This window comes from Lolium rigidum, chromosome 4 (assembly GCF_022539505.1).
Source record: "Lolium rigidum isolate FL_2022 chromosome 4, APGP_CSIRO_Lrig_0.1, whole genome shotgun sequence".
Lineage (NCBI taxonomy): Eukaryota > Viridiplantae > Streptophyta > Magnoliopsida > Poales > Poaceae > Lolium > Lolium rigidum.
This window is the reverse complement of record NC_061511.1, coordinates 268,304,441-268,324,072: the sequence shown is the minus strand read 5'-3', so window position 1 is coordinate 268,324,072 and position 19,632 is coordinate 268,304,441. Positions and strand designations below refer to the sequence as shown.

At 46.7% G+C, this 19,632-nt stretch overlaps 3 protein-coding genes across 3 annotated transcripts; all 3 read left to right on the top strand.

Annotated features, from left to right (window-relative positions):
- Window positions 1–841: 841 nt before the first annotated feature.
- LOC124707705 (transcription factor GAMYB-like) lies at window positions 842–5,037 on the top strand. Its single transcript, XM_047239377.1, has 5 exons — window positions 842–936; window positions 1,926–2,301; window positions 3,513–4,485; window positions 4,570–4,720; window positions 4,811–5,037. The coding sequence occupies exons 2-4, from the start codon at window positions 1,942–1,944 to the stop codon at window positions 4,701–4,703; spliced, it is 1,467 nt and encodes a 488-aa protein (XP_047095333.1). The 5' UTR covers window positions 842–936; window positions 1,926–1,941; the 3' UTR covers window positions 4,704–4,720; window positions 4,811–5,037.
- A 2,084-nt stretch (window positions 5,038–7,121) lies between these two features.
- Window positions 7,122–10,969, top strand: LOC124648752. The gene is made up of 8 exons (XM_047188461.1): window positions 7,122–7,265; window positions 7,350–7,556; window positions 7,643–7,790; window positions 7,964–8,169; window positions 8,534–8,767; window positions 8,868–9,718; window positions 10,090–10,331; window positions 10,432–10,969. The coding sequence occupies exons 1-6, from the start codon at window positions 7,122–7,124 to the stop codon at window positions 8,979–8,981; spliced, it is 1,053 nt and encodes a 350-aa protein (XP_047044417.1). The 3' UTR covers window positions 8,982–9,718; window positions 10,090–10,331; window positions 10,432–10,969.
- A 4,447-nt stretch (window positions 10,970–15,416) lies between these two features.
- Window positions 15,417–18,747, top strand: LOC124707704. The gene is made up of 2 exons (XM_047239376.1): window positions 15,417–15,676; window positions 15,986–18,747. Exon 2 carries the CDS (start codon window positions 16,015–16,017, stop codon window positions 18,556–18,558), a length of 2,544 nt encoding a protein of 847 aa, XP_047095332.1. The 5' UTR covers window positions 15,417–15,676; window positions 15,986–16,014; the 3' UTR covers window positions 18,559–18,747.
- Window positions 18,748–19,632: the final 885 nt, after the last annotated feature.

Sequence of the window (19,632 nt, the reverse complement as noted above, 5' to 3'; positions counted from 1 at the left end):
CCTAGTTTGGGCTTTGGGTTATTGGACCAGGGACTCTAGAAGCTGCACTCTGATTGCTTCTCCTGTTCCCCGAATTAGCACCGTAAGCCCTAAAAGGTTTGGAGGAGTCAAAAATTCGCTTTAAAGCTCGAGCTACGTGGGGCCAGATTATTATTTTTAAATAAGAAAAAAATATTTCAATTTTGCAAAAAAAATATGTAGAAAATAATGTACTCTACCAAGATACTTAATCTAATCCAAGATAGCTTAACTTTTAGACTTAACAAAAATGACAAAATTTGATACAGTTTGGACTTTGGAGGGTTGAAATTTTGCACTGTGCACTCACCACTCCCTTCGCCCCATAATTCTAGTCGTGGCTTTAGTTTAGATGTATGATTCTGTCATGTTTTCTGCACCCATGGTGTTTCGGGCTGAGATTTTTTCTACTTGGGACAGTACATTATTTCTACTATAACTATAATGTTTTTTCGGATTTTTATTCAAACTTTAAAATGCCTCTTGTAATTGCTCAAAAGCAGGACCTTGTGTTGCTTATGGCCAAGAGTCCAAGACGCTACACTGGCGAGAAACTGTCTAGAAGCACACACTTTTTTCTTTAATCTCCGCCGAAACCGAGAAGTAAGCCTAAAAATAGGGCCACGCTGGCTAGAGAGACTTGAAAGTGGGCCCATTGAGTATTGACTGACCAATCCTTGCTTACTTGCTTAGTCATCCAGTGTTGCTAGTCTCGTCCTGGCTCCGCAAGAGCTGGAGATCTCTCCGCTAAATCCCCTCCCCACTCCTCCATTCAGTCCTCCGCACTCCACTGTGTCAGCTGCGCGGCGGAGAAACTCAAATCCAGGGAGATTGCAGCGGCGCGATCCGATCAAGGCCCGCCCGGAGTCCAGCTCCGGTTACCCGCCCCTGCTCCAGCTCGGGGTTGCTTTTCGTCAGGTAACCTGCGGAATCCCAGGTCTCCTAGGGCTACTGGGCGGGCGATCCGAGGGGTGAAGGGATCGGTGGGCTGCGGGGATTGCCAGAGCTGGGTTTATGGGGACTTGGGAGCGGGAATTCCATTTCCGGGGGATGGATCGGTGCTCGTGGAGTAGAAGGGTTTCAGTTCCGTGGTTTGATCTCGTGAACTGCGATACCTGTCCCGCTCAATTCCAAGTATAGATGGGCTTTATAGTTTACTTCCTCTGGCCTGCCTAAAAATTCATGATTTTTCTTTGTTAGTTTTCGGAAAGATTTAGAACTCTAGAGGTTCCGTTGTTGAGTTTCATCTTAGTTAGGTTATGGTTGGTTTGGCCGTGGTCGATTTGGGGGGATAATAAAAGTAACTATGATCTACTGTATTTATTAGTTGGCTCCTTAGAGCAATTCCAATAGTATAGCCAACTGTTGGCTATAACAAGATGTCATATCATTTGTAGTCATCATATAGCTAACATGTACAATAGTTGGCTATAAGAATGTAGTACTTTACTAATATACGGCCCACATTTCACTCTCACAAGGTGCCTAGGAGCACGTGCAAGAGCTGGCTATTGCATAGTAGCCCACCTCCCTTCTCTCTCCTCTTCTCTCTCCTCCAACTCATCTAAAATATATTATTTAATGTCTTATAGTCAGCTGACTGGACTCTATTGTACTTGCTCTTACCAGTTGTAGACTTACGGATGCTTGAGCTATTAATGCGTGTTCAAATTCAAACGTGTCATAATCAACACTAATAAAGCATCCATCTGTTTTAGTTTCTTACAAGCATATGTGATCTTTTGAAAAAAATTGTATCCCTCCCTCAAAAAAAAAAAAAGAAAAAATGGTATCCCTCATTCATGTCCGGGTTAGATTCTACTGTCATGACAAATTAAATCTCTCCTTAGCAGTCAAGCTTCTGTGGCCATCTGTTTAAAATTTGCAATGTTTTTTGCTTGATTCAGCACTGTGTTTCGAGCGATGAATCGGGTCAAGAGCGAGAGCAGCTGGGAGATGCCTGAGACTGACTTGCCATCTCACGACGATGATAGCGTGAAGGCACCTCCGCGCAGGAAAGCTGACACGCAGCTGAAGAAAGGCCCTTGGACACCGTCGGAGGATGCCGTCTTGGAGGCGTATGTTAAGAAACATGGTGTGCGTAACTGGAATGTGGTGCAGAAGGAAACCGGACTCTTGAGGTGCGGCAAGAGCTGCCGTCTCCGCTGGTCAAACCACCTGAGGCCCGACTTAAAGAAGGGGACCTTCACCAAAGAGGAGAAGAACTTGATCATTAAGCTCCATTTTCGTATGGGTAATAAGTGGGCTCAAATCGCTGCTTATGTAAGTTCACTTTCTTCCAGTTCATACTCTTCGCTAATAAAATACATGCTTCTCTCATGAGAGTTAAGTTATTCTTTCATTAGTCAGTTGTATCCGTACTTTTATCCATATGCTATCTAATCTTGCATCTGATTCGGATATCAGAGTATCCTTAGGGTTAAGATCGTGATATTTTTAATTGGTTATGTACTTCTTTGATCTTCTCATGCGTAAAATTGATGTTGCGAGTATCTTCCTGTCTAGTTTATGTTGTTAGGAATTTCTTTTTTGATATGTGATAATTCTTATTAAGAACAGAACATATGACCTAGTTTGAGACACCATAATTTATTTTTCATTATGGTTGGCATGTTACTCCTAAAGGTATGCCTATTATATAAAACGAAGTCATTCTCTTCTTCCGATTCAGATCAAGTTATTTTGTTGATAATACAGATAATTCTTATTTGTTGCCGATCCCTTGCTTAGATCCTTTTGTCCCCAAATCTCTGCCAAATGATCAAGTATTTTCATTTGCTTGAATTTATGCTGGTCAAGTATGTCAGGCTTATTGACCGACATTCCACCTATTATTCGTCTCTGTTTTTCACTCACTTTATGCGATCACTTAGTTCGGTGACTTCACTTATGTTCAAAATTATATTTGTTTGCGAGATTGTGGTACTATCTTATGCCAAAGCTATTTGACTTTTTTCATTTAGTGACCTTGTTACGGGAACAAGTTAGACAACAATACTGTACTATATTGCACAAATAATTCATCATATAAAATTTCCTTGAATCCTTTTCTGTTTTAATGCTATGCTCTTTGTAATTTATTCTGCACTTTTATCAGCATTTCCATACTCGGACCATTCACATTCTTATGTGAATCTCTGCAATTCCTTACATCCCACTTATTTGTTGCATCATATCTTTTCGACATAATCTTCAGTAGAATAATGGTGAAGTGGGCATTTCAACTGCAACTAGAACTGTAAGACAACAAGCAGCCTTTTCGTTTGACTGCAAAAGTATGTACAAACGTAGAAGTTGAATTAAAACATGCCGAGCTAGAGATTGGTCAAATTTTAAGGACAAAGTGCGAATAGGTAATTATCTGGTTGCATGTACATACTAATTTCGGTAGTTTATCTATAAAGCAACTTCTCAATTGTTCATGCATTTATTCTCTCTAATTGTGATTGCTAACCTTGAGAACATGTTCTCAGTTGCCAGGGCGCACTGATAATGAAATAAAAAACTACTGGAACACTCGAGTAAAGAAATGCGTGCGCATGAATATACCAGCACATCCTCCTAATATTTGCATGGAGGCTTCAAATGAAGATCAGCATGAGTCTGCTGACTCCAATTTCAGCGAGAAGTTGGCCAATGATCTCCTACATGTTCCCGACTTCACGTGGGGCAGTTCCATTGGTGTCCAAGAATCTTTATCTAATGCACCCCAGCTTCCAGATATTTCTTTCAGCAGTTTACTTGCTCTGAACTTCACGTCAAAAAATTATGACTTCATAGGTCAAGCAAACCAAGAAAATGTTCTCAAGGAATCTGAGATTTTGTTTCCTGTGTTGAATCCAACAATCAATGGTATGTTTTCCTCAATTGATCAATCCCTTAGCGTGAAGCTCGCATTAGGTTTTGCTTGTCATTATGCGACTATCTTCATCGATCTAAGACCGGGTCGCCTTTCTGCAGGTACCTTCGATGGCAGCCATGCCTTTTCAAATGGCAACTTCTCTACTTCTAGGCCCATAACTGGTCCTTCGAAGATGGAGCTCCCTTCATTCCAATGTGTGGCATCTGATCCAAACAACTGGTGCACATACTTAAGTACTTCTGCCATGCAGCGTTCCAGCTATGCTGATCTCTGCGTGCAGTCATCAGCGGTAGCAGCATCAGCAAAGTTTGAGTCCATATGCATGGCACCGAGGGACAGTGGTCAGTTGGAAGAGCTGCTTCCAGAAGCGCAGGCACTAAGCTCTGTGGAGAACCAACAGCTGTCTGTGGGGAGTTTGAGTCCCCCCTCTGTTGGTACACCCTGTGATGCTATGGTGGAACCTACAGGGCTTGATCTCTTTGAACGAGATACCAACCTGTACGCTCTTATCGACAGCTGTCTTTCTGCCCCACCTCTTTGCCCGGCATCTCCAGATGAATTTCAGCCCGCCATAATTCTATCTGGTCAGTACATTTATTTTCTTCATCTTCCATGATAGTATGTCAAGTTCACCGGTTTCACTTGTTGATACTGTTTCTCATTTGCAGCACCGAACCCTGCGTTTGGTTCCACTGAACCAACTGTTCCCCAGTACGAGCAAGGGTATTTCTCACCCCACCCTGAAGATTCCAGGACAGATGCATTCTCCCCATGGTACACGATGCCCGCCGTTTTTCAGTGACACACAAAATGATGCAGGTACTGAGTCACCTGTGAGCTATGATGGTTGATCCACCATCTTACCTCAGTGTTGGACTTTCATCTGACACATTGTTCTTCCTGGTCCAGGAAACCTTGAGCGGCATGCCTCCAGAATGTCAGGCTTCAAGCGAAATCTCCAACTGGCCTACAATAAAGCTCACAGAGACAACTAGGCGAATCAGTTTTATCTTTGTTTCATCCTTCTGAGTGAAATTCGATCCTGGCCGCTCAACTTGATACACTCGCTCTGGTCATCTAGCTACAAAGAATGCTATGTCTATCCAACGGAACTATGTAAAAGAAGGTTCAATGCAGTCCAAGATGCGCACGTTTCTGCCCGCCTAGCATCCTTTTTTGGAAGAGAGGGAGATCGACGTGGCTTGTGTTTTAGACCATATTGATCCTCGGTGCCAAGTTGTATGGGCTGGATGAGCATTCTCAACGCCGGATGACCAAAGTGAGCGTACGAGCATGTCGAGCGACCGCGGGTGGATTTTACTCCGCCATTTTTACCCGGAAGAGGTTGCCACCCTCCGTCAGCAGTCTGGAACTTGGGTGTGTCGCTTGAGGTTTCCTTATTTTCTTCCACGTACATTGCCACACGGTGGCAGACAATATATGTTCCAATGTTTTCTTGACGTTTTACTGTCGGATTCAGAGGCTAGTGGGTTTATTTGTGCTGCCGTTGGGGGTCTGTGGGGGTTGTTTATGCTCTAATTATGTGGCGTTCGTTGCACATGGAAGAGTAGCAGGGCCGGAGATTCCGCGCATTTGGAACCCTAAAATTGTGGTAGTTGTGCACGCAAACTGGCCCCCATTGCTTCTAGGGTGTGTTTGGATTGCTGCCAAAGCATACCCTACCAATTTTTTGGTCATATCCAAAAGATTGGTTCTTGCTTTGATAGTTGCTGATGTTTTGGTTTGCCAATACTCTACTACCAACTCTAGTTCATTTGTTAGCTAACTTGTAGGCAAGAAGTAGCTCAACCAACGTATTAGCAAGCCAAAATTTTGGTAGTAGGAGCTGTCTTAGAGCATGTCCACCCGCATCCTCCTAAGTGTCCCCAAACGGCGCTGGATCGAGTGTTTGCGGGACGTCGCTCCTCATCCGCGGTCTTCAACATTAAAATAACTTTTTTTTTTGCATTTTTATTTTAATAGAGAGAAGAAATTTGTAGGTACAATCAAGATTTTCAAAGTAGTGCAACACATTGTAACAAATTACACATAAAAACTTCAAAAAATATGAAGAAATTTTTTAAACTACTTTGATGGCCCCGCCTCGTCGTTCTCACGGAGGCGCTTTCTGCTTGTCACCTATTCCGAAGAGTCGATGTCGTTCGACGCGTCGGAGGAACTTGTGTCCCCCTCCGACGAGTAGTCCTTGCTGTATTCGTCGTCGTCGGTGCTCATCGGCTGTGCCTCCACCTTCGCCTTCGCCCGGGCCCTTGCCTCCTTCTTTGCCGTCGCCGCCTCCTCATCCTTCTCATGGCCGTCGTCGGCTACGTCCTTCCCCTCCTCCTCATGGCCGTTGTCGGGCTCTCAATCCTTCTCCTGGATGTCCGTCGGTGGGGAACTAGAGCTGCTATGCGTTGCAACTCTGTCCCACCAATGGCACCATCCCGGCGGCTTCTCCTCACTATCGGTGTCCGATGGCAAAGAGAAGTTGCTCATGGTCAGAGAGGACGCGACAACCTCTTTTTTTTTTTTTTGACATGGACGCGACAGCCTCTTAGACACAAGGCAAACACCTCTAATCTGTGAAAATTGACGTTTTGGCTTTGAGTTGGTTCGAGACGGTGGATCATGAGGATGGCGATGGGTTCCCCGCGTTGGCTCCGTGTACCACACATATACCGTGAGAGGAAGACACTCGTTCATGCGCTCGAGGCGTCGTCGCTCCCGACGCCGACAGCTGCCTACGCAAGCGTCGCCCGCCCATCGCTTCACGGACAAAACCACAGCACCATCGGCTTGGCGCCATCACCGACTCGCCGTGACACCACGTCGGTGACCGCCAGCGCGGCACCTGTCGGCGACGAACAAGTCCACGCCCGCGCTGCACGTGGTGGTCGCCGGTGCGCGCCGCAGTTAATTCCGGTCGCCCGGCGCCCTTTCCGCCGACGGATCCTCCTCACGACGCACGCTTGTCGGCATCCTCCCTCCTCTCGCCGTCGACCTCGCGTCGCCGTGACAAACTCCGAATCTGAAATCCAAAAAAGATCGAAGCTTTACGCACGCATCGGACGCAACACGACGGCCTTGCGTTGCGTTGCGTGGGTTCCCTCCCTCCCTTGCTTCCTACGGCCGTTACTACGCACGCCTCGGTCCCGTCACGGCGGGCAGGACCCATGGGCGCCGCCGCGGCCCGCCGCCGCCATCCGTCCCGCGCGCCGCGATGAGCCCGAGGGCGGGCGCGGATCCGGCCGCCCACCCGGCGCCAGCCGCGTCGCCGGACATCTTGGCCCGCCTCGCCGCGGACCTCGACGCCGCGCAGGAGGCGCGGGCGGCTCTAGCGCGCCGCCTCGAGGCCGCGCTCGAGGTACGTACGATACGACCGCCTCTCCCTCGCTCTCCTCTCATCATCGCCCCCACTTCTCTGATCCTGCCGCCGCCGCTAATGCAGGCGAGGAAGGAGGCGGTGCGGCAGGGCGCGGCGCTGGACGAGGCGAGGCGGCGGCTGGACGTGCTCCGTGCGCGCGCGGACGAGCTCGCCGTGCGGAAGCGCAGGGCCGCCGAGGGCGTCGAGCGCCGCAAGGAGCAGCTCCAGGCGCAGATCGGCCGGGTGCTGCCGCTCTCCAGGGCCCTCGCCGCCGCGCACCGGCGGGTGCAGGTAATCCGAACGTCGCCAGATTTGGATTGGGTACTGCCTGCCTGCGTGTCCTTGGTTGACAGCGTCGATTTCCTGACTGATTGTAGGAGGCCAGAGAGGGGCTATCTGGGGAGAAGGCGCGGCTCGGGGATCTGCAGAGGCTGCTCAGGACGAAGCAGCGGTGTATGGTGAACCAGGTCGCCGCCCTGTACCCTGTCAGGGTCTTCCGTGAGCCGCCGGTTGCAGAAAACCATGGTGAGGATTCTGTGCTGATGTCTGTGCGTCTCGCCTGAGAAACCATGTTTCAATGCTAGTATGTACAAGATTTTACATTTCCTATGAGCAAAAAAATTGTCCCTGATTTTGCTCTGGTGTTTATACGAGAATTAACTGGAACTGTTTATGACGAACTGGCACAAAACTTTCAGGAGAACACGCAACACTTCCAGAACAGAATGGTGTGCTTCCACAGGAGAACGGAAACGGGACGCACTTGCTCGGTGTTGCCAAACCTCCACAACTTCGTCACTTCACGTTTCTTGGTTGGCAAATTGCAAGGCATAAAACGAAGCAGCAGAGTTACACTCACACAGACCTTCAGAGATCCGCGGCTGTCCTGGGATATGCAACACATGTAAGTTTGTCTGCTCAGAACTCATGTACCGCAAGATACCTCTTCGTAGCGTATATGTCCTAACCTAGCTAGGCCTCATTGTCATGCGGCCTCATTGTCATGCTCAAAGGAGAAAATACTGAAAATAAGATACATCCAATAGGAAAAGATCAAGATAAGAGCATTGAGTTTTGCGTATATTGCTTTGGAATACAATATACACCTTTGGCCCTTTTCAATTTAGTGGTTGTCAGAATATCAAGCATGAATTATGATAAGCGTGCAACCTCGTCTGCCAGCATTTACTTGACTACTTTGTTAATCTATTGTAGGCAATCAAAATAGTTAGAATCGCTACATGCTTACTTTGTCAAATTTCTTGTAGGCAGTATTGCTCATAGCCTCATATCTTGATGTTCCCCTCCGGTATCCTTTGCACTTTGGAGGATCACGATCTTATGTCAGCGATCGTTTGCCTTCAGCTGAAACATCGTCTGTTGCTTCAGCAGAACATCCGAGCATCAGCAGTGCCGATTCAAAACTAACAGATTATCCCCTTTTCTTGGAATTCCAAGATGACTCTACTAGAGCGTCCTACGCCATTTACTTGTTGCACAAGGTGTGTATTCTATGTCCTTGTTTACTGTTGCAATGTTTGTTTAACCCAGTTCCTCAAGCAAACTAAGGCCGCTATTGACATTTTCATGATGGGTGGTTAGGACACGGAGCAGCTTCTGAACTACATTGGAGCCGAGAGTTCTGGAAGGAATGTATTTGGTAACCTGCGGGAGCTTATTAGGATTATACAGTCAGATGAGTATTTGTACATATGACCATCGAATCCACGACAATTGCGGGTTTGGGTCACTTATGCTGTAGATATGGTAGTATATGCAGATTCAAGTAGGGTGTTCTTTTGTGTGATTCTTGCCTACTTTCGCTGTGCCGAGTTTTTTGTATGCATAGCAAAGAGGGGCATTACATATGGGGTTTTACATTAGCATAAGCCTCTCCATGTATATGTTTGAGGTTTCTGGGTACTACCTCTGAGGCTATTGTACACAAAACATTATGAGTTAATATCAAAATTGCATTTTTTTCTCTCTGTCCATTATGCTGCTCTCATTGTCACAGTGGACTTCGAAACTCAAAATCTACTTCACCTATTCAAACGCAAGAAGTTTACAAAACCATGATTGTTCTGAATGGTTCCCATATACATTTCAGCATACCAAATAGGCTCGCTCTACCAAACTCTTTGCCGATTTGGTGTTTTGAGCATGGTTATCACTACCTTCACGACTGATTTAAGCATAAGCTCTTTTTTTTTTTACTTTATAAAGAATCATGATGTTTTTATGTGAACAATTTATAAACACTTCTAGAGCAGAATGGTGTGCTTCCACACGAGAACGGAAACGGGACGCACTTGCTCGGTGTTGCCAAATCTCCACAAGTTCGTCACTTCACGTTTTTTGGTTGGCAAATTGCAAGGCATAAAACGAAGCAGCAGAGTTACACTCACAAGGAGCTTCAGAGGTCAGCAGCTGTCCTGGGATCTGCAGCACATGTAAGTTTGTCTGCTCAAAACTCATGTAGCAACATATTAAGTCAATACCTTTTGTTCGTAGCACATATGTCCTAACCTAAAGCTAGGATCATTGTCATTCTCAAATGAGAAAATACTGAAAATAAAATTTCATGCGGCTGACATTGTGAAAACTGTAATATGGCTGCAGATATATCCAATAGGAAAGATCAAGATAAAAGGCATTGAGTTTTGCGTGTATTACTTTGGAATACAATATGCACCTTTGGCCCTTTTTAATTTAGTGGTTGTCAGAATATCAAGCATAAATTATGATAAGAGTGCAAGCTTGTCTGCCAGCATTTACTTGATTACTCATGTACTACATGCTTAATTTGTCAATTTTCTTGTAGGCAGTATTGCTCATAGGCTCATAGCCTCATATCTTGATGTTCCCCTCCGGTATCCTTTGAGCTTCGGAGGATCACGATCTTATGTCAGCGATCGTTTGCCTTCAGCTGAAACATTGTCTGTTGCTTCAGCAGAACATCCGAGCATCAGCAGCGTCGACTCAAAACTAACAGATTATCCCCTTTTCTTGGAATTCCAAGATGACTCTACCAGAGCGTCCTACGCCATTTACTTGTTGCACAAGGTGTGTATTCTATATCCTTGTTTGCTGTTGCAATGTTTGTTTAACCCAGTTCCTCAAGCAAACTAAGGCCGCTATTGACATTTCCATGATGGGTGGTTAGGACACAGAGCAGCTTCTGAACTACATTGGAGCCGAGAGTTCTGGAAGGAATGTATGTGGTAATCTGCGGGAGCTTATTAGGATTATACAGTCAGATGAGTGTTTGTACATATGACCATCGAATCTGCGACAATTGCGGGTTTGGGTCACTTATGCTGTATATATGCTAGTATATACAGATACAAGTAGGGTGTTCTTTTGTGTGATTCTTGCCTACTTTCGCTGTGCCAAGTTTTTTGTATGCATAGCAAAGAGGGGGCATTGCATATAGGGTTTTACATCAACATAAGCCTCTCCATGTATATGATTGAGGTTTCTGGGTATTGCCTCTGAGGCTATTGTACACAAAGCATTATGAGTTAATATCAAAATTGCATTTTTTTCCCTCTGTCCATTATGCTGCTCTCACTGTCACAGTGGACTTCGAAACTCAAAATCTACTTCACCTGTTCAAACGCAAGAAGTTTACAAAACCATGATTGTTCTGAATGGTTCCCATATACATATCAGCATTCCAAATAGGCTCGCTCTACCAAACTCTTTGCCGATTCGGTGTTGCCAAATCTCCACAACTTCGTCACTTCACGTTTCTTGGTTGGCAAATTGCAAGGCATAAAGCAAACAGCAGAGTTACACTCACAAGGAGCTTCAGAGGTCAGCAGCTGCCCTGGGATATGCGGCACATGTAAGTTTTTTTGCTCAAAACTCATGTACCGCAACATATTAAGTCAATACTTTTTTTCGTAGCACATACTACTATGTCCTAGCCTAGCTAGGATCATTGTCATTCTCAAAGGAGAAAATACTGAAAATGAAATTTGTGTATGGCTGACATTGTGAAAACTGTGATATGGCTTCAGATACATCCAATAGGAAAGATCAAGATAAGGGCATGGAGTTTTGCGTGTATTACTTTGAAATACAATATACACCTTTGACCCCTTTTTAATAGTGGTTGTCAGAATATCAAGCATAAATTGTGATAAGAATGCAAAGCTCGTCTGCCAGCATTTACTTGACTGCTTTGTTAATTTATTGTCGGCAGTCAAAATAGTTAGAATCACTACATGCTTACTTTGTCAATTTCTTGTAGGCAGTATTGCTCATAGCTCTAGATGTTCCCCTCCAGTATCCTTTCGCTTTGGAGGATCACGATCTTATGTCAGTGATCGTTTGCCTTCAGCTGAAACATCATCTGTTGCTTCAGCAGAACATCCGAGCATCAGCAGCGCCGACTCAAAACTAACAGATTATCCCTTTTTCTTGGAATTCCAAGATGACTCTACTAGAGCATCCTACGCCATTTACTTGTTGCACAAGGTGTGTATTCTATATCCTTGTTTAACTCAGTCCCTCGAGCAAACTAAGAGCATCTCTAACAGAGCCCGCAAAAGACCCAAAACCGAAAAATAACCGCCGTTTTACGGGTTTGGGGCGAAAAACGGCGCCGATCAGTGACCGAAAACGGCCCAAAACCGAAAATATATTTTTGGGCTGCGTTCGGTTCGCTCCGTCGGCCTGTATTTGTAGGGGCCGACGGAGCGAACCGAACGCAGCCCGAACACAATCCCTAATTTGCGCGCGAGGGAACCTTCAGCTCGTCCCAACCGCCGCCGCCCCAGCCGATCTGTGCGCCCTCGCTTCCTCTGCGCCGCCAACCTCCGATTTGTCCCCGATGAGTCTCGAATCGACCCCGCCGGCCGCCGTTGCTACCCCGCCGGCGCCGGCACCGTCTCCCGTGGTCGCCGCCTCTTCCGCCGCTCCACCAACAATCCCGGCCACCGCTCCGACCCCTGTGACCCCCGCGGTCTCGTCGACGACTGCGGCGAAGAGGCGGCGCGCGGGAACGCATCTGCTCCCGCAAGCCGGTGCAGGGGCGGTCCCCGGTGGTGGGTCGGCGGTGAAGCCGAAGGCCGTCCGTGCGAGACCGAAGAGTTCGGGTCCGAAAAGGACCAAAGTGAAGGCGGCGACTGGCCGTGGCCCCGCGCCTCCCTGCCCATCTCCGCCGCCGCCGCCTCCGGAAGCCACCGCGGCCGCCGCCCATCCCGTGCTCGACGATGGCGCAGCAAGGTACACATGAACTTTCCTCCGTTTTTTCCATTGCAAACCCGTACTGAGGCCTCGTCAAATTAGGAACGATTCCACCACGTACATGGAGATGTTGGGGGAGGTGAACATTAACCCACTCCCCCCATTCGGCAACGAGAACTACTACGCGGAAGAAGGGGAAGAAGGGGAAGAAGGGGACGAGGGGGACAAGGAAGAGGACGACGGTGTGGTGGAGGTCACGGCCGATGGAAATCGGAAGAAGAGGCGGGCCAACAACTACACGGAGGTTGAAGACGCCACCTTGTGCCGAGCTTGGGCCTCCGTGGGGATGGATGTTGTCTCCGGCACGGATCAAACAGGCAAGCGCTACTGGCAGCGCATCGAGGACAAGTTCCACAAACTCATGCCGCGCGTTCTCCATCCTGTCGATCGCACCTACCGATCCCTCCAAGGTCGTTGGGACGCGATCAAACCGGCGTGTAGCCGGTGGGCAGCACCAATGGACCAAGTGGTGTCCAATCCTCCTAGCGGCGCAACTGTCGATGAATATGTGAGTGCATATTTCAGAAAGTTAATTCTAGTTTTAGCGTCGGCGAGATATTGACGATTTGTTGGTTCCTTTTGCATATGTAGGATCGCATTGCCGATGCTAGGTACAGAGACATGGCCGGCAGCAATGGCAAGAGCTTCACCATGCGTCATTGTTTTGATGTGCTCCAACACCTTCCCAAGTGGAAGTTGAGGGATGAAGAGGTCGCTCCGAAGAAGGCTGCGATGGTTGCGCTCGACGACACCGAGGACGAGAAGGATGGCAGGAACGCCGACAAGCCGGAGGGGAACAAGAAAGCGAAGGAAAGGATGAGGCTCGAGGGGGAGGCTGCATTGTTGAGGGACAAGTTTGATCAAATGATGAAGTCAAAGGAGGTGATAGCGACCAAGACTTTGGAGACCAAGCGTGTCATCATCGAGACGAAGAAGGAGGTGAGCCTTGCAAAGCTTGAAGCCAGCCGAGAGGAAGCAAAGACCAAAGCCAAGTTGGAGGAGATGAGGATCGATGTGAAGAAGGCCATAGCAACGAAGCTACTATTGGCCGAAGAGAGGGCAATCTTGATGATGAACACGAAGGAAATGAATGAGGTTCAGCTGTAGTGGTGGAAGGAGACCTCGGCGGAGATCATGGCGAGGCGAAGAGCTGCTCATCAAGAGGCAACTGCTGCTGCCGATGTGCCTCCAGGAGGTGGTGCCGATGTGACTCCAGGAGGTACTGCCGATGGTGCTGATGGCGATACTGCCTATGTTTGATGCCGGCGGTTAGATCTGATGGTGAACTATGAACTGTGTCATTTGGTTGTGTCATTTGATGTCTGCACTATGAACTATGCATGATTTGTTTGTGTTTTAAACGTTCAGCTTTGATCGATCATATGCAAATCAATTTCATAAACCTTGTTTTTACGAGTGAATATTCTGTTATTCGGTTTTCGTTACGGGCTCTGTTCTGCGCCTGCCATTTTCCGGCCCGTAAACATGAGTTCGGTGCACCGAACTCATGTTTTCCGGTTTCACTTTTTACGGGCTCTGTTAGAGATGCTCTAAGACAGCTATTGACATTTACATGATGGGTGGTTAGGACACAGAGCAGCTTCTGAACTACATTGGAGCCGAGAGTTCTGGAGGGAGTGTATTTGGTAATCTGAGGGAGCTTATTAGGATTATACAGTCAGATGAGTATTTGTACATATGACCATCGAATCCGCGACAATTGCGGGTTTGGGTCACTTATGCTGTAGATATGGTAGTATATGCAGATTCAAGTAGGGTGTTCTTTTGTGTGATTCTTGCCTACTTTAGCTGTGCCGAGTTTTTTTGTATGCATAGCAAAGAGGGGCATTACATATGTATTTGATTGAGGTTTCTGGGTATTACCTTTAAGGCTATTGTACACAAAACATTAGGGCATGTACAATGATTGATAAGACTGTCTTATTTATCATAGCGGTGCCACGTAATTTAAATATAACAACAAAACATGATGTACAATGGGTTATTTTTTAGTCTTTATCTCTAGTAATCAGATATCCTAAATTTGTGGTGAGAGAGATTGTGCTAAGAGATCATCTCTTAATTAAGAGGAGGCAAACCCTTTTTTCAACATTCTCTCTCCTCCACCTTAGCATTTATCCTACGTGGCACTGCTAAGATATCACCATTATACATGCCCTTATGAGTTAATATCAAAATTGCATTTTTTCCCCTCAGTCCATTATGTTGCTCTTTTCACAGTGTACTGAAACTCTAAACTACTTCACCTGTTCGAAAAGCAAGAAGTTTACAAAACCATTTTTTTTTCCTGAATGGCTCCTATATACATTTCAGCACTCCAAAATCCAAATAGAGTCGCTAAACTCTTCACCGATTTGGCGTTTTGAGCAATACTCATGGAAAGTCCAAAATTCTAAAATGGAACATCATTGCAGCCATCAACCTTCACGACTGATTTAAGCATAAGCTTTTTAATTCTTTATAAAGAATCATGATGTTTTTATGTGAACAATTTATAAACACACGGAAAAAGAAAGAATATCTTGTAAAAAGGCAGAGCCCTGATCGGTGCACCAATTCAAGAACTGACCTGTTCTCATCATGAACACCACTTGGATCAAAGAAAAGAATCCGGAAAGAAGCTTTTGGGCACCGTCCATGGGTCCATCCAGGCAAGGAAAAGACTAGATGAAAGAAGCAGCAGATGTAGATCCCGCACGACGGCAATTGGCAACCACCCACCGTCCCTCCCCCAGGACCAAACACGCGGGAAAACGCAACACCCACCACCCCACGCCACCGGCTCGCCGGCCCCACCGCCGGCGTGGACACACCGGTGGCCGCGGCGACGTGCCGGAAGTACCAGCAGAAGCTGTGAGGCCGGCCGGGCCCGCCCCCTCCCTTGCCACCTTCCCCCACTACCAGCGCCGCTGCTATTTTCCGTGGCTCACCTGCTTCACTTTCCTGACCTCGTGTCATGTTCTCCTCCCCTTTCTTGGATTCTTTCTTGTTGCCGGCCGCCATTGCCACTCCTGAATCTGCTGCTGCTGCTTCTTGCCACCGGCGGCGACGGCGCCCGTGGCGACTACGGTCCCTCTGTATCGTGCTGCCGACTGTCGGATCTCGATCTGGCTCCGATCGCCGCCTGATTGAAGGTACTGACCATCTGATCGCGCTTCTAACTAATATCGTAGGACGCCGTAGTTATGCTGCTGAGATCGATGAAGCCTCTCCGAGATTTAGCATTCTGCTAACACACAGGAATCGTGCGAATCGCTTTCTTGAATCCGTTTTCACATTCATGTGCCAGTGATTGGGGATACTCGAGCAACTGCCTCGCTGTTTAGTATTGTCTGAACTAACCTTTATTACAACCTGAAACGTTAATTTTACCGTTTCCTTTTTGGCGGGTATGTTTCATTCATTCAGCGAGCTTATGTTGCCACTGTGTATTTTTCTGCTAGGTTCGTGCTGGCAAGTGTGAGAGAGGGCCATGGCTGCTGAGGCAAATCATGACACACTATGCATCAAGAGAATTTTGAGATTTTCTATCAGGATCAGCTATAGATGTGCCTCTGAACACTGGGCTCTCTTCAGTCTATCCCTACTGCTTTACCTGCTGTACAGATCTTCACCGGGTTTCTTTGCTTTCGTTCTATCCTCATCCCCTGTAATTATATGCGCCACCCTTCTTCTTGGAATACTGCTGAGTTATGGGAGCACACATCTTCCTGAGACCGATGACGATCGGAAGCCTGTCACAGGTTTTTCAGCTCCCAACTCTGGATATTGTTCAAGAGACATTCATTTTGAAGCAGGTCGGGGATTTTCAGTGCCTGCATTTAAGGAGAACACGGTTAGTTTCAGTTGTTGGGAAATCGGAAACCCAAGTTTTGGCAAGGATGACAAGCTTGTTGAGCTGGATGAAGTTGTTCCTCTTCTGAAGGGATCAGTTGATCGAGGATATGAGAGAGTCGATGCAGATGATAGTCTTGCTCAAGTACTCGCCTTTAATCCTTCCGTGGTGACACTGCAGCAAGAGGTTGGTATGGAGGAATTCATGAAAGCTAATCATGACAGAGAGTCCAAAGATCCATTTTTTAGCAATGATAGGAGTACCGGGTGTGCTAACTCGCTTGAGGATGTTGATCAGGGTCGAGTTGATGAGAAGGACGCAACATTTGGCTTATGCTCTTCCAGTGAGAATGAAAGGGAAAATGGTGTAATGTTGGCAAAGGAAAATCAAGATAAAGTGTTAACAGATTCACAATGTGACAGCGTGAGAGAGGCTTCAGAAGATAAACCAGCTGAAAAGCCGGCAGGTGCTTGTAAGTGGGGCCGTGCTTTTTCTGTGCGTCAGAGAAAGAAGCTTGATGGTCTAGTGATCGAGGCTATCAATATTGATGTTGGCAGCCAGTTAAACACTTCTCCAGGTTCACCATGTGCAAGAGTTGGCAGTCATGATGGTTCATCAGGTTTTGATTCTGGTAAGCCAGAGAGTTCCTCTTCTGACATCACTGCGACTGATGTTGCTCCGGTGCTAGATGAGATTGGTCCTCTTTTAGGCGACGAATTATCTAGTCCCATTCCCACTGCCAATGGTGATTCAGGATGTGACTCCAGCCTCTTCCCTCAGGATTCTCAGATTGACAGAGATAATAATAACAATGTGGATACTAGCAAAGCTGAAAATGATGCTAACGATGGACAGGAGAAGAAGGATGATGGTGGGAATAAGACTGGTTTTGCTTGGACAGCTGATGAAGACAACAATGCCATGGATCTTGGGTACTCTGAGGTGGAAAGGAGTCGTAGGTTGGAGTTCTTGATGGCTAAGAGAAGATCAAGGAAGAACATAATGTTTGATCTCGACAGTAAAATGATAGATATCAATGGAAATGATGTTTGTCATGGTGCAGATAGATTTTCACGTTTTCGTATGCAAGTTCAGCCTATTTCAGTACCAAGGAGGAGCCCTTTTGACCTTGCATCTGATCCTGATGAGGCAGCCATTCCTGGCTCGGCTCCTTCTGTTATGCATCGTGGAACAAACCTGTTTGAACTCCCTTCTGAACAATCAAATGATAGCGGTGTATCTGCACGTCATAACTTGGACTCTCAAGGCGTTGTGACAAGTTCCCACCAAGACATGGTCTTCAGGAGGCGTGATACCTTCAACTTTGGCAGCCAAGATAGACAACGTTCTAGATTTAAGCCATGTTCCGTGCTCAAGGAAATGGACATCGAGGAAGAGAGCACAAACAGTTTCCAGAGGCAGTTCAGTAACAACAGCATCTCAAAACTGAGCGTTGTTTCTGAGTCTGACACCCTTTCTACAGTTGCCGATCAAGAGGAACTCAATGACCTCGTCAAAAAGGATTTCCAAAGGTGGTTCAGTGACAAGAGTATGTCGAAACTGAGCATTGTTTCTGAGTCTGATACCCTTTGTTTATTCGCCGGTCAAGAAGAACATGATGAAGTCGTCATAAAGGATATCCAGAGGTGGTTCAGTGACAAGAGCATGTCAAAACTGAGCACCGCTTCTGAGTCTGATACCCATTCTTTGCTCGCTGACCAGGTGGAACACAATGGCCAAATCAATAAGGAATTCCTTTGGTATTTCCAGAGGCAGTTCAGCGACAAGAGTGTGTCGAAAGTTAGCGTTGCATCCGAATCTGGCACACTTTCTCTGGTCGCTGATCAAGCGGAACACAGTGACTTCAATAAGGACTTCCTTTGGTATTTCCAGAGGCAGTTCAGTGACAAGAGCGTGTCTAAACAGAGCGTAGCTGCTGAATCTGATATTCTTTCTTCTGTCGCCGATTCTAATCAAGAGGATCACGATGACCCAACCCCAAAGGATTTCCTTTGTGGACATGCATCGCCAGAGCTGCTAAGACAGGAGAGTGATCTTGATACGTTGGAAGAACGCCCAGATGTGATCAATCTTGTCGATGTTGAAACTCTCAGTGCTGTCACCAGTGGAGTGGAGTCTGAGCAATTGGAGGATACTGCAGCATCCGAGCTGATCAAGTGATACCAAAACACAAAGTTTTCCCCTGTACATTTTGTGAATGTAAGAACATCGTACACTATTCTAGCTACCATTCTTTGAACATAGGCTTTGCGAAGTTTCAGAAGTGAAAAGAAAAGGAACATAAGCTTTGTGTGTGTACTACAAGTCTTCCATCCTACATAATGTTGATCGCATATTTCGAAACTTCAACCCTGATTCCTGCTTGCTTGTACCAGAAGTTTTCCACCTCCGAGGCAGCCTCGAGCCACTCTATGTAGAGTAGAACAGTGGCCAGCTACTCCCAAGGCTTGAAACTTGCGAAGTTCTTGTCCTGGTCGTCAGAAGATTCGTTTCCTCAGTTGGAAGCAAGCATACTTGGATGCCAACAAAAAGTCCCTGCTGCCATGTCAGCAATGCCACAGCTATCATGTCATCATGTGCTCACGCTTGCTTCAGTGACAAGAACACTTTGCCTTCCCTCTTTGGGTCACACAATTCAAAGGGCGGCAGAAGAGAGTCCCCAGAACAACCTAATTTTGCTTGCGTGCATGATTGATTGACTGCCCCGTTCCGTGATCAGAATCTTCTGAATTTTCTTCTGCCAGAAGCTGAGGATGGCTTGTAGCTTCTGCTTGCAGCCGTCCTGGCAATCTGGCCATAAAGTTGCATGCTTACTTGGTCAGTGATGGTGATGATTCTGTATTAGCTCACTCAGTTGAGTGTTTGTGCTGGTAATGATGTCTCGGCACTTGCAGTTCTTCATCTGCACCTCTCTAGTTATGCAGGGTAACGTGTGTGCATGCATTAGCCCTTACATGTGCATCAGTTCCGCAAACTTTCTAGGACTGTGATGTGGCCATGTTTGAATCTTGGGAGTCAGTTTCACGGAGAGCGAATACTGCAACGGGTTTATCGCCAATGCAGCCGACCATGTCAGCGGGGCCTATCTAGCAAGAAAATATATTTGGACAAATGGAGGCCAAGCTACATGTACCCCTTTATTTTTTTTAAATATCAATAATCATACTTTGGTGTTCCAAATATTCTGGAAAAAAAATCTTGGATGTAGCCAATAATATATTCTACAAGCGTGCA

Bases quoted from the DNA above. Each gene is read 5' to 3' on its own strand.
- LOC124707704 (XM_047239376.1), top strand. From the start codon at position 16,015: ATGGCTGCTGAGGCAAATCATGACACACTATGCATCAAGAGAATTTTG.
- LOC124707705 (XM_047239377.1), top strand. From the start codon at position 1,942: ATGAATCGGGTCAAGAGCGAGAGCAGCTGGGAGATGCCTGAGACTGAC. The intron at 2,302-3,512 runs GTAAGTTCACTT...ACATGTTCTCAG, and splicing joins GGGCTCAAATCGCTGCTTAT to TTGCCAGGGCGCACTGATAA. The intron at 4,486-4,569 runs GTCAGTACATTT...TCTCATTTGCAG, and splicing joins GCCCGCCATAATTCTATCTG to CACCGAACCCTGCGTTTGGT.
- LOC124648752 (XM_047188461.1), top strand. From the start codon at position 7,122: ATGAGCCCGAGGGCGGGCGCGGATCCGGCCGCCCACCCGGCGCCAGCC. The intron at 7,266-7,349 runs GTACGTACGATA...CCGCTAATGCAG, and splicing joins GCCTCGAGGCCGCGCTCGAG to GCGAGGAAGGAGGCGGTGCG. The intron at 7,791-7,963 runs GTGAGGATTCTG...CAAAACTTTCAG, and splicing joins GCCGGTTGCAGAAAACCATG to GAGAACACGCAACACTTCCA.